Source organism: Neomonachus schauinslandi, chromosome X (assembly GCF_002201575.2).
Source record: "Neomonachus schauinslandi chromosome X, ASM220157v2, whole genome shotgun sequence".
Taxonomy (NCBI): domain Eukaryota; kingdom Metazoa; phylum Chordata; class Mammalia; order Carnivora; family Phocidae; genus Neomonachus; species Neomonachus schauinslandi.
In genome coordinates, this window is record NC_058419.1 from 51067507 (window position 1) to 51082843 (window position 15337).

Genomic DNA, 15337 nt, shown 5'->3' on the forward strand with positions numbered 1-15337 from the left:
TGATATTTTGTGATTTTGAAGCAAAAAGGCGTCAGGATTTTTTATCAAGCTGCATGACAAGCGTCCTCCCCCAGTTTTCATTTTTGCTTAGCCGAATCACAAAATACCAACTTGGGCATCAAAGATTTGTTTTTGTAATACATTATAAGCACATGCATTACAAACCTCTGATAATTTTTAAAAATAATAGTATGAACAAAATCTTTGGAAGCATGCCACACTAGAGATTGTTGGGCTTAATATATATCACCTGGAATATCTTTTAATATGTGTCCATTAAGTTGCAGCTTTCAAAACCCAAATCGATAATCCCAACTGTGGATGCTCAAGGGTGATAATGAAAGTGGGACTAGGATTTCAGAGCTGAGCGTGAATTCTAAAAGGAAATGCAAGTATGGTGTACTTCAAATTAGGTCAATAAAACAAAACAGGATTCATTTCTTGTTTCTATTTTTATTCAATAGAGCAATTATAAATGGAGATGTAATGGCTATTACTAAAGCCAAATGCAAATCTATGCAATTGCTAGATTTTTTCTAACATTCATATAATAATTTACTGAAAATTTACATATAGAACATATAAAAATACTTAGTATGTTTCTATATAATTTCATATAAAATATATGACAAATAAATGTATTTACACTTAGTTCCCTCTTTAGTAACTTGCTTTAGGTCTAGTTTTCCACTTTTAAATCTATTGGAATGCAAAATTATCTATAATTGGTGGGTCATATTTTCAGGTGATTTAAGAACTCCAGTCAGACAAGAGCAAAATCCAGACACACCTAATATGCTGGTCATTGCAGAAACAACTGTTAACACATTTTACAATACAGACTTTTCCTTATTCTTCTGTCACAATATGTTCTTTCTTAGATGCTCACTACAAAACTTGAATACTTTTAAGTATGTTAGAAAAACAGAAAAATCTAATTTAAATACTGCCATTTAATTAGCATCAAAACATTATAAAACATGGACACAATCTGCTTAACTATTTTCTGTAAAAATAACTGGTTAAATGTTTAACTGTTTTTAATTAGGACAACAAATTAGTTATAAAATACACACAGTATGTGAACATATATAGCACAATATAAAAACATAGATATATAAGTGCAATCCTATATTATTAATAGTCTCCATTAAAATAAACAGATATGCATATATACATATACACATATATAAAACTTCCTTTCATTCAAATATCAAACCTTGAAAAATATATCTATACATTCTTAATGAAATAAACATTTAACTAATTAAAAAGTTTTCTATAGCACAAATATGATATCCTATAAAAGGAAATGGAAATGCATCACTAAAGTTTTATACTTTAAAATGCAGAATATCATATTACTGAATTACAGTATTATTAACTATTAATAATGTGAAATATTATAAATATGTTTCAGTTATTTTTTTAAACATAATTGCTCTATGGATATGGAACATTGTTGGCAGTCTCTAAAACATATAATTAAATCTCTATAATTTGGTGTACTTCAAAGGAAATTCTATTACTAATACATGACTGATTACCAGTCAAGCAATCAAAATTGAGTCTTCAACAGAATAAGAAAGAGTTTGTTGGTATTTTAAAATAAAGATGCCTGCTGCCTACAGACATGATTTCTTACTATCTTGTTCCTTCACATATCTAAATTACCTAATATTTTCTAAATTTATTTAACTAAATAAAAGGCAGATGGAGAAAACTTCACAAGAAATCAATATGAGTTACCTATAGAGCAAATACTAGTTTAAAAATCACTGTATAGTATATAACAACTCACTAATCCCAAATTACTAAAGCAAATTTATTCCATATAAATGAAGTATAAACTCCCTTTAAACACCGTAATTTATCAATTGAGATAGGTGAATTTTGAAAATAAATTTTTACAGAATATAATTAAAATAACTGTCCTTGTCTGAGGATTCTGATTACTGATGAAGAAAGTTCTACTGTACTATATTATTACAATGGTCTCAGGAGTTATTGAAATACTAAGAATGATTCTTCCCGAATCATTAAGTTTTTATTCAAATTCCAGTTGGTTAACATACAATGTAATAACAGTTTCAGGTGTAGAATATAGTGATTCAACACTTCCAGACAACCAGATAGGTCTAATTATTTTTTTTCATGTACAAACAATTTGTATTAGCCTTAGCCACACCTAATCTGCTGCTTTGAATACGAGAGTCTAGAAAATTAAGCATCTCCTCCTGTTAAAAACTCATCTATGAATATATTATTAAGCTTCAATGCACACATACAGATGTTTAATACTCCCTAAATTCTAGTGGTTTAAGCTTAAATATTTAACAATGAGTTCATTAGATAATAATTGACATGTCAGGTACATCTAATATACATTAATGCATGACTATTCTGACCTTTGTTCCAAATTGTGATAATAAAATTACAAGAACAACATCAGTCATGAAATCTATGGTATTAAAGAAAGGATCTCTAAATCTGGGTCTTTCTGCCTGAATTCTGATTCTCATCTTATTTATAAGAAGTACCTGCAGAAGATTTTTTTCTTTTCAAACCAAACATCTCTGCCTTACCCTCAATAAGATTTTGATATATTCTCTTTAGAGGGACATGTCCAACCTCTTTAGTTGAGAACCAGGGCTGTATGTAACCATATTTTGCTCCATTGTCTTAGGGAGAAAAAAAAAAAAAAAAACCCTGAGAATTCTTGTAGGTTCTATTCCAAAATTTTAGGAGGCAGACACATGACACTTCCTACTTTTCTCTTGCTGAGGAATCACTGAGTTCTGGGAATCAGGTGAGATTGAAGAGATGTGACAGTTAAAGAAAAATCTAGCTGATAAATATATGAAGAATGCATTTATTAAGAAGTACATGGTGCCACAAGAGGCTTAATATACAGCTACAGGGCCAGTGGGAAAGTGTAGCGTAGAATGACGGATGCAAAATCTTCACTGTCAGTGTAACCAAATATACCATGAGACCACTGAACCCAGCAAAGATGAATATACCAGAGAAAAGTAAAAGGTAAGAGAGCTACCATTCATTCTCTTTCTGAAAAGATGACAACTTAAATAAATTAAAATGAGAGTAACAGTTTTTTTGATCAAACATTCAGTAGTATAAGGCAGAAAGTGAATATTCAATTATAAATAGATACAGGGAAATAAAAGATGAAAGAGTAATAGCAACAACTAAGGCACAATATGTGGCATCTTAGTAAATGAGTAGAGGATGCTAAGGAGCCCCTGTAGCCACAAGTGTCCAAAGACATTAATACTCTCCCAGAAACTGAGGACCACTCCAGTGAGGACAAGCATGGAAATCAATGAGTAGATAACTCAAAAGCCACACTAGAATCAAGATTATAACATTATCTGTAACTACCTACAGCCACAGACATTTCATGAGGAAAGATTTCTGACAAAACAAGAATAAATGTATAACTAGTGAATGTGCCTAGTTAACTGCATATTAAACCTCCATATGGGTCACTTAAAACGTTGCTTTGATTCACTGCAACCAATTCCCTGTTTGTTTGTTTTTTTTAAAGATTTTGTTTATTTATTTGACAGAGAGAGAGGCACCGAGAGAGGGAACACAAGCAAGGGAAGTGTGAGAGGGAGAAGCAGGCTTCCCGCAGAGCAGGGAGCCCGACGCCGGGCTCGATCCCAGGACCCTGGGATCACGACCCGAGCCAAAGGCAGACGCTTAACGACTGAGCCACCCAGGCGCCCCTTAATTCCCTGTTTTTTTAAAGTCATGGATTAAAGTACCATTCAAAGTATAATTGACACAGAACTTTCTAAAACCAGATAGACTAAATCAAACATCTTATCAAAGTGGGTTTCAGTAGACTCACTGTAGGGTTCATTTTATGATGGTAAGTTTCAACTACTTTCAGTTAAGACTATCAGAACACAAGTTACAGATGCATGCTACACTCTCATTCCTACCAGGAAATTTCCCTGATTTTGGTATTTCTACTACTCTAAGTATTATATACATGCTTACTTGACATTTCTTTTGTTTTGTTTTGTTTTTTACTGCCTTTTGCTTCTTTTTATTCAGGTGTGCTCTGGGTAGCTTAAATGAAAAGACTAGTTAGACTTTACATGTCTCTTAACAATGCCATAGTTTTATACAAAATCCCTCTTCAGTTAACATACTAAATAAAATATAGTCACATTAGCTATATTTGTGTTTATAGAATAAGTATCCTCATTTATCTCAGATCAAGCCTATAAAGTTATTTCAAAAATGTTTCAACAGTATCATAATTAGAACATATATGCACATTCAAGAAATAAAACTGTTTTTTAGAAAAGTTTCTATAGCACTGTAGCAAGAATACCATTCCTAAGTATCTAGAATATACTGACCAAAATTCTATAGATACTTATGCTGAATATAAATGATATCAATCTAAGTTATCAAAGAGGAAAGCAAAAACTTTTAAATGAAAATTGAAGCCACAGAAAAAGAAAAAGCAGTAGTCTTTTATGTTCTCAGTATTCAAATTCAAAGAAAAGAAATTCCTTTTTGACTTTAAGAAAACAAACAAAACAAAAAACAAAAACAAAAAACACCCACATCACTTCTGGACACAGTGGCTGAATTCTGAATCAGCAGTTGTATATAAAGACTGCTATTACTGCAATACAGAAAAGCTTGCAAAATGTCTAATGCTTTACAAAAGAAAATATAGCAAGGCACATTTATCTACTCTGTTGCAAGTACTTTGTCTAAAGAGAGAAAAATGTTAAAGTTCATCAGCAGACTTAATGTGTACACTCAACTTACTGGTAACATTGTTTTTAGTCCCGAACGTAGGAATTCATTCCTTAAATGTATTCTAAAATCAAGCTCATAAGGTGAAGTGACAAGAGCATTTATAAACTGCATGCAGGCCACCTGCAATTAAAAATCAAAGTTTGTTAAAAATTATTTTAATTAAGGAAATATTTACTTAATACATTCAGATCATTATTTTTCCATTAACTAAAGGCATACATACACATATTTTATGGATGATTATGACTTTACAGCATAAACAACAAAATTAAGTTTCTAATGTCCAGAATAATTCTAATGGAGATATGATGGATGGTCAAGTATTGCTATGATCTGCTAAATAATATGAAGGAATATTAAACTCTGAGAAACTTAAAGTTCCAAAAATCTGCATATAGAGCCCTTTAAAAATATCATGAAATGTATCTTTCATATTCAGCTGTCCTCAAAGTGCACTTGGCCTCAATTCTATATGGTTATAAACACTTTTCTAATATAAATCAAAAAAAGTACCCTGATATTAAACAGAGAACAGTGATAACTTAGAGAAATTATTACACTGATTTATACTGTCCCCATACTATTATTGGGATGGACTTGCAAAAAATATAGAGTATTAAAATACATGATTAAGATTAATTAATTTACTGTGTATAAAACTGAATGCAAGTGAATTAAGATCGACTAGAAGGCACTGTCACACCAATGCTAATGTGCACTACATGACAAAGTAAATATAAGGGCTTGTTTTCAAGTGAAGGTGATTCATTAATTACATTGACACTGTCAAAAAGGTTTGGTTTTTCATCCGATATTGAGGTTCCCTATTATAAAAGGGGACTTATTTTCTGGTAACTACAAGCTAGAAGGGAATCAACAAAATGCTAGCTGCCAGGTGATCCATAAATTATTCCTGATAGTATTTTTGGGAAATGTTGCTCAAGTCTAAGGCAACTACGTAATAGGTTAAGTGAGGAGTTGCACCTTTAAATTGATTATTCTTAAAGTATGGAATGAGTATACTGTACAGTGTTCAAAGAGCTGAGTGCAAGGGAACTCCTGGAAAATACCAGATTTAGTAAAGATGTCAAGCATATACAGAAGAAGACACAAAAAATCAAAAGTTAGTATGAGAAAAATACATCAGCAAGAGAAAATATTTCAAATGTATTTTGACTTGTCCAGACCTATCATTATAATAGTTATTTTTTCAAGTTGAAAGAAAAGATTAAAAGGTATATTCCTTTTTTTATATCTATTATCTTATGCATCTAAGCTGCTTTTAGGGAGATTTGTCCATCTACCTTACATCCAGGCTCAAAAATCAAAAGTTGCATGCTTTAAAAGTGATGACTAAAACTGTTTCTAACATTACTAGGTATCTAAATGACAACTGAACACTGTAGTCCAACACCTATGAATGCTCAAATGTCAGTATGAAACACTTAGACTCCGAATTAAATACTTGCCAAAGAATGGGCATTACCTTAAAACACATTTCAAATAAGTTACTATGACACTTATACCTTAATAGATTACTTAATCTTTCTATTTACAATAAGAAAATATGTAATACTTTATATAGTTTCCATAGGCTGGGATATAAGTTTGTATATTGTACATGTCCAGGGCTATATTATCATTGCATTTGCTTGAATGATCCTTGTTCAATGGTACAACATAACATGACCAAACAAGCCAAAGCACATGTCCAATCCAAAATTAATAGAGAGAAAAGTTGCCATGTGCTAGGAGTTTTTGCCAGAAGATATTCTAGCTTAATGGCTTGTATTAATACCCTACAAGAGAACATTTCCATAGGAAACAAGTTAATGAGTCTTAGAATTGTACCTTTATACAGATAAAAGTATTTATATCAGGAGATGATAAAAATAGTAAAAGTCAATAAAATTAATGAAGGTATCAACATCAAAATAACTTTACATTTAATAAGATAAATGCTGCAATGCTATTACATACTTTACATATGATATATAAATATATAAGTGAATGCTAAAAAAAAAAGTTGCATTCATTGACTACAGTATAAAATAATTAGGAGACACTTTGAAGCCAGTAATTTAAACGGGTAATGGCACTGGTTTATCAATGTACTATTTATTGTTTATCAAATTCTAACAGATATCTAATTACAAATAAGATAAGCAGAATACTCATACCAAAATGTCATTTTACAAAATCTTCTCCTGAAGTGATACTCTTTTTGTTTTAAAGATTTTATTTCTTTATTTGTTTGAGAGAGCAAGCGAGAGAATACAAGTGGGGGGGGATGGGCAGAGGGAGAGGGAGAAGCAGACTCCCAGCTGAACAGGGAGCTCTACCCGGGGCTGGATCCCAGGACCCTCGGATCATGACCTGAGCCAAAGGTAGATGCTTAACTGACTGAGCCACCAAGGTGCTACTAAAGTAATTCTCTTTTATAAAAATATTTCTATTATACTTTAATGCAGAGAACAAAAAAATCATCTTAATTATATCCATTCCTTTATGCTACTACATAATCACTGTCCTTTTTAGAGGACAGAAACAAAATCAATCCAAAACCAAAATAGTTGTCATTATTTACAAATACAAAATTAAATTTTAAAAATATAATTAGTTTCAATGCCAGAATATATTATTACTTAATCATAAACATTAAATACCCATTATGTAGATTCTGAATTCACAGTTAAATACACAACCCAAACCATTTTCATATTCATTATTATTCTTATTATACAAACAATATTAGAGGCTACACATAATTCACCATCTAATCTCATCCTCATAAAAACCATACAAGATAAGTATTACTATTATCCTTATTTCATAGATGATGAAGCTGAGGCTAAAAGCAGGTAACATACATGGTCACACAGCAAGGAGAAAACTCATGATTCTCAACCATATAATTTTACTCCAAATACGGAATAATTTCCAATACATTCCAGATGCTTCATTAACTCTATTCATAGATTCACATGACAAAAGATTTTAAGGATGGAAAAGATAATAAAATTTAACTATTGCATCATGTTTAATACACTGGAAATAACTAGTTTTGAGACTGTAAGTTAATTAGAAAAGCAATTCTTTTTAACATTTTATTTATTTGAGAGAGAGAGTGAACGAGAGAGAAGGAGCAGGGGGAGGGGCAGAGGGAGAAGCAGACTCCCTGCTGAGCAAGGAGCGCATCCAGGGCTTGATCCTGGGACTCCAGGATCATGACCTAGGCAAAGGCATACGATTAACAGACTGAGCCATCCAAGCGTCCCAGCATACAATTATTTTAACAATATGCTGTCTAGTATATAAAATGGTTATTTTACTTTTTTTTTTAAAGATTTTATTTATTTATTTGACAGAGAGATAGCAAGAGCAGGAACACAAGCAGGGGGAGAGGGAGAAGCAGGCTTCCCGTCAAGCCAGGAGTCCAACGTGGGACTTGATCCCAGGACCCTGGGATCACGACCTGAGCCACAGGCAGATGCTTAAGGACTGATCCACCTACGCGCCCTAAAATGGTTATTTTATATGTCATTTATACCTCTTAAAAAAACAAAGTGGTTATCAAAATGCATAAAAAAAATGCAAAAACAAAACAAAACAAAACAAACAGGAAAGGTAGAAAACAGTTCCTGGAATGTGTTACATTCAACTTCATGAACAATGAAGTATGGGCAGCATCCCATCATCCAGAATAACAGTCTCTCACTCTCTTTTACTTCCTGCCACCTCACTCTTTATTCAGCATACATTTATATGCAACACACACACACACACACACACACACACACACACACACACACGAGCTATGCTGTTCAGTACGGAGCCATTAGTCACAATGCAAATTTAGCTTAATTACAATCACTAACATGAAAAATTCAGTTGCTCAGTCTCACCAGCAACAGTTCAAGTGTTCAACAGCCACATGTGTCTACTGGCTACCATACTGGACAGCACAAATATAGGATACTGCAAAGTTTGATTGTTTAGCACTGCACTGGAGACTTTAATGAAAAAGGCTTCTGGCCTACTATCTAAAACCTAAGCTCCAAAGAAGTACAAAACTCATTCCCAAATAATGAAAGTTTGAAAACTGGCATGTTCAACTTCCAAGTATATAAATCTTTAAGATCATGATTGTCTGCTTACAATGTAAAATGAATCTGCTTTCAAAAAAAAAAAAAAAAAATCCAACACCAGAGATGGAAAACAAAGAAACGTGTGATTTTAAAGCAGAGTACTGCTTAAAAGTATCAAATACTCTGGGGTTCAATGTGCTCCTTTAAAGAAACCAAAAACCTAGAAAGATTAGTTGATTTGCCCAAGATCATACAGCTAATAATAAGCCATAAAGATAAGACAAGAACTTGTACCTCATGACTTTTAGTTTTGGATTCATTCTACAACACTACAATGTACAAATCTGGTATTGCTGAATAACATTTTTCCCTCTACTGGAAAGAAAACAAGTGCCCTTGAATTGAATATCACAAAGTCCATTCTCCAGATTCTTTCTGTTGCTTGGTTTCTTTATAATAGCTTTAAGTTTCAAAACAGTCTGCCATATCTGTTTTAAATACAGGTTCCATGAGAATTAAAATTTAAGATTCACAATAAGTCAGTGAATCTTCTCCATTATTAATAAATATGGTAGGCTAGGACCAAAATTTTGATTTCTAACCACTAAAAACAGTAAGTTTCTTTATTTGCATTTCAATGATCTCCGTTTCTACATGATAAATGTGTATGTTGCCAAATAAATGCATAAATATATATAAAAAAACACCAACACTGTGCATGTGATAAAGCATCCAATAATTTGTACAATGTGTAAGTATATACTAAATTACTATCAGTTTTTCCATCACATTATGATCGTTCCTTTACTACAACACTATATTATCTTTCTACAATAATCACCTACATTCTGTAGTCACAGGATGCTATTGTTCTCATCCTGGGGTATGGGATGTGATGCAGTGTGAAATATCACAAAAGATACTATAAACATTCTAAAGGCAAGGCTCTGTATTTGTTTAGGGTTTTCTGTATAACTTCTAATTGTCCTCAATAAAATGATTAAAATATAATGGGTAAATGGTAATTAAATATCTCAAATTTTCTTGGCATGAGACATACCATTACCAAAAAAATTTTTATTTATTACCAAAAAATTCTAAGTGGTAGAGAGGGGAACTATTTTAACATGAATTATCTTCATAAAATTATTGGGAAAATGCTAAGACCTTTTATTTATTTTAACTTATCAGCTCTAAAAGCTATACAAGCATCTATCAATCTGTTTGATCACGGTTCAAAGAACTATAGAGTACAATAATTGCTAACTCCAGGGCATTCTCAGACAGATTATCCATATTGCCATTAGCTGTGACAAAGTGTGCTTTCAAAATTTTATTGACACTGTCACACACTTGACCTTATTAAATACATTGTTGATATTAACAAGGTCTTTCTTTATCTCAGCCCAGCAGGAGTTAGGAAAAAAGATGGCTTAAGTCAAATAAGTACTAAGAAAGATACAAACATACAGAGTAAGTTAATTAAGTCAAATCAAGAAGGATTCCAGGCAGGATGAAGCCATGTATAAAGGTATGGAGGTAGAAGGATAAAACAGTATAAAATGTTCAGGAAACTGAGCACAGTATGACTGGACCAAAAAGTAGAAGAGTGGTGAAATATGAGGCTACAGAGAAAACAAGAATCAGATGATGAAGTATTTTGTGTAGATTAAGTCTACACTTTAATCCTAGAGGCTATGGGAAGACTCTTGGATTTGAAGCAGTGATGTGACAAGAACTGCATTTCAGAAGTATAAGTCTATGGAAGATGATTTAAAGGGGGCTAGAATGAAGGCGAGAAGTTATTTAAGAGTCCAGGAAAATGGTAAAATAATGAGACATGACAATGCATTGAAACAAAGAATTGGCAGCAGGGGTGGAAGGAAAGGGATACCATACTAATGAAGGAAAGAACAACACTAAGAAAGTAGAATTGGTAGGATTTGGTAACTGAAGGAATACGGTGAAAGGAGAAAGAGTAGATTCAAAGATGACTATTACATTTCTGGTTTATGCAACTTGGTGGATAATGCTAAAATTAACCAGGATTGGGAATACAAAACAAAGGCAGGTTAAGATTGGAGAGGGGACTGGAGTAGGAAGGAGAAGGATGAAGAAAAGGAAGATAAGTAGCATTAAGGACAATACTGAATTTGAAATTCAGTCAGGAGACAGCTGAATATATGGGGTCTGAATTAAAAGGATCTGAAAAAGAAGAGTACACAGAAATTCATCACAAAGAAGTGCTAGATGGAAGTCATAAGGATGGATGTGGCTATCTAAGGACAATGTACAGAATGAGCAAAACAAAGAACCAAAGAACTAAGGATCAAGTTCTTAGAAAGCAGTATATTTAAGGACCAAGCATAGAGACAGAAGATTTAAAATGTAAAATATAGGTAAAAGAAAAACAAGGGGAGTTTAGTATCATGGAAGTTGAGGGAGGAGAGAGCTTTGTTAGGAATGATCAATAGTGTCACTTGGTGCTGGAGAAGCCAATATGACAACTTAAAAAGGGTCTTGCTTTTTGTATTATGGAAGTCACTAGTGACCCTCCATTACAAAAAAAAAGATTTGACAGTTACTCAACTTTGAAATAGATATAAAATGAGAAGCACCCTTCTTTAAGTCACAAGTTACTTTTGTAAATATTTGACAAATATATTGTACAAATATACCTATACAACCCCCAATTATACTAATTCTACTTTTAAAATGGTCATAATATAAAACTGTCAATAAATAGAACAAGTTTCCTTAGTGATATCAGGTATTCATTCAACACTTACTATTTAACACACTTATTTTTCCACAAATTTTCTCCTTATTCATAAGCTGTAGCTCCTTGTTTTATTATAAATGTACTGGAACTAACATGATAAATATTTATCCAAGCCTACTTCCTCATATGTGATGGTATGAGCGCACTAATAGCTAATGCTTAGAGTAAAATCTCAATACTTGAAAACCACTATGGAAAGAATCAAGCTACAAAGAATCAGTCCATATACCTGATGGTTTGTCTATGTAAGCATCAACACTTGTTTTTGCACAGAACACTTTCAGAAATGAATTAGATAATTCCCACATTCTTAAACAAAATATCCTAGATATAACTGTTTTCTTGCTAACTCATGGGTGTGATTAAATATGTGAGTTAGTGAGCTATGATGAAACACAGAGATGCCTTCAGGAGCTACTGAGGTATATATGGCTACTTGCTTAGTTAATAAGAGGAAGTATCATGTAGTGATTAAGAGTGTGTACTCTGGAGCCAGACTCCCTAGTGTTTAATATCTGGGCTTTTGCCTCCAAATTATATTGTGACCCTTGAGAAGTTACTTAACCTCTATGAGCCTATTTACTCATCTACAAAATGGGGATACTGCAACCTTTCTCATAGAATTGCTATGGAGTTCAGAATGAGGTAACATATGTAAAGTACTGGAACATCGGTACATGACTTATAAATGCTATCTTTAATTTCTTATTTTTCTGATGCCTCTAAGACATCTAGTTAAGCATTTGGACATAGAAGTTTGAATAGAGATGAACAGGTTTGAATTACATGGACTTATAATTATGGGGAATTGCTAGAATATAGCTGGATGCTAAAACTAGAGAACCAATTGAGGATATTTATGAGGAAGATAAAATATATGTGAGTGTGTATGTATGTAAATGTACATATGTATGTCTAAACAAAAATAATACTAGAAGCGGGCCAAGGATAGACCAGATAAAACAGAACACCCAAGAAGAGAAGAAACACATGAAAAAGAGAAAAGACAAAAGTAGTCAGAGAGCAAGGAGAGAATGGGGCCCATAAAGCCAAAGGTAGTAAAATTTTCAAGGAGGGAGGTGATTAATAGTGCCAAATGATGAGGATTAGAAAAAGGCCATTGGATTTTGAAATTAGAGGATCACTATCAACCTTTTTAAGAACTGTGAAAATGTTGAGTTGTAAAAGGTAATTTAGGAAATACAGAAAACAAGTACAGATGATTCGTTTAGAGAGTGGGACTATAAAATAAAAAAGGAAGATGAGAGGCTAGTTTGAAGATTAATAAAGATCAAAAGGTGTTGTAGTATGGGTGAGAACTGAGAATGCTATTAAGCTGAAGGGAAGTCAATTAAGAGAGAGCATATGAAGATATATGATTTATTGTCTATCTGTTTCTTGAACTATTGAAGATAATGAAAATCCTATCACATGGACAAAATTTCACTTGAAAGATGAGCTAGAAAACCTCTGTGAGAAGTTAATAACCTGTTTTAAAATAAAAAAAGAGAAAAATGCACATAGTTGTTATTTAAAAATATAATTAGTGCTGTATTTTAACAGAATTACTTTTTCTATTTCTGTAATATCCTGAGACTTCTCAAAATGTTGTTATAGTCTCAGAAGTAATTCTGTTAAAATACAGCACTAATTTTATTTTTTAAACAACAAATTCCAACTTTTGGTTTTCATTCTGTATTCTGAATATATTTTTGAACTTTTAGATGATATTTTTTAAATCACATGAAATAGTCCAAATAAATAAACCCACGTCACAATTCTTATAAGAGTCATAGGCTCTGTATATAACAAATTACTAATTTTTAGCTCATCAAAATAGGACATTTCAAATTATGATTTGCATATGTTTGCATCTATAATCAGTATTCAACAATTTCTTGAATATCTAGCAAGATGCTTATAATTCTTCTATATGCTACCTGTCAACAATTTGCCACTTTATCATTCTATTCAGTCCAACTTCTTGAAGGCTAGCAATTGTCATTCCTATCCCATTTGTTGGGGTGAACTACTCTGTGGAGGTGTATCATTTTAAAGGTCAGACAATGCAGTATACAAATGTTGCATCAAAAAGACCTGGCTTCAAATTACAGTTCTACCCCTCAATAGCTGTGTGATTTTAAGTGAGTCATTTGAGCGAGTAAAGAATACTTTGAATATATCTAAAATACTTACTTTCTCTTAAACAAACTTTGCAAGACAAGTACAAACTCCTACAAATGACTGAATGCCAGTGAAATTTAGTTAGGTAAACCCAACTATAGGAACAAGAACAAAGATTTCAAGAACGCATCTAAAAGGTACAGTTTTCAAATCTTTCAATAGAGATATTAAAAATTTTTGAGATAAATTTTATAATAAGTACATACAAAGGAAAAGAGTGATGTAGGAAACAAAGGCAAAAGAAAAATTAAATTTCCTTACTACTTGCAGCCCATTCACAAGTCCTTAAAACAGGCAGAGTGACATTCCTCTAAGAACTCAGCTGCCAGGAGGTTAATACTTTGCTAAACTCAGAAGGCAATCTTAACTGACCCCCAGGATGCTGTAAGTCTACTTTAAACTATAAAAATTCCTTTGGAAACTTCCTTTATCTCTACCCCCTCCAAGATACATGTTGACAATCATCACCCAAGCATATGACTCACTGAGACACATCTGAAGGGTCTCATGACTAAGGTTTTATCAGATAGTAATAAATGACCCTTTCCTAACAACAGCTAGCCCCTTCAAGGTCCTGGAAACCTTGCTTTCAAAATTCCTTAGAGATTTATGCTACCCTCCAACTTGAAAGTATATAATGGGCCACTCCCCTCAAGACCCCAGTGGAGGTCTTCCTGCCCAGGGGTTCTGTCCCCTTGCTTTAATAAAATCACTTTTTTGCACCAAAGACATATCAAAAATTCTTTTTTGGCCATCAGGCTTTGAACCCTAATATCTTTCCTACATCAATAGTAGAAGGAAATATCCCAACTATTAAAAATGTAATATATTAGACATAAAAGACAAACTGTAAAAGTTTATCCAAAATGATCATCACAGTTGGAGAAGTAACAATTAACAAAGATCCTTAAATATTTAAAGACAGATTATAGTTTTTGTAACACTACAGCATTCTCTTTGGACAAGCCAATTCATCTATCTGCTGTAGTTTCAAACTTTTGCAAAAAAAAAAAAATACTAATACTTTATAACACAATAAAAAAGAAAATAAATTGTTTTACATCAGATAAGAAATTTTAACATTTAAACACTCACTACTAAATAATTTGATAAAATTAAATGTGGAACCATCTTCTCTTTGAGGAGAGAGCAGAAGGAAAGCTGAGGACAAAGCACAAGCTGACACCCCACAAATCCCCCCTCCCCCAGGTGGGTTATGTGTGACATTCTCAGGCACTCCTGGCTGCCCTAAAGCTAAGGGAAGGAAAAACAAATGGTTAACTTATAGAGATTGCAGTCCTGCAAGACGAGAGTCTCCCTCAGTTTACAAAAGTCTTACTGATTTACAAGAAAAAAGCATTCTTATCAATAACCTAACTTCCAGAAGGAAATGCAGATAAAATTAAATGTCCTTATCATCCGCAGCCCATTGACAAATACTTGAGGCAGAGTATAATGTTCCTCCAGGAAGCTCCCA

The 15337-nt window shown here is 32.7% G+C and overlaps 1 protein-coding gene across 1 annotated transcript in view; it reads right to left on the minus strand.

Annotated features, from left to right (window-relative positions):
• DIAPH2 (diaphanous related formin 2) overlaps window positions 1-15337 on the minus strand; it is a 979600-nt gene that overhangs the window by 692074 nt on the left and 272189 nt on the right. Inside the window, exon 10 of the mRNA XM_044911596.1 lies at window positions 4816-4926. Within this exon, the coding sequence (XP_044767531.1) occupies window positions 4816-4926 (111 nt within the window). The remainder of the gene's footprint in view (window positions 1-4815; window positions 4927-15337) is intronic.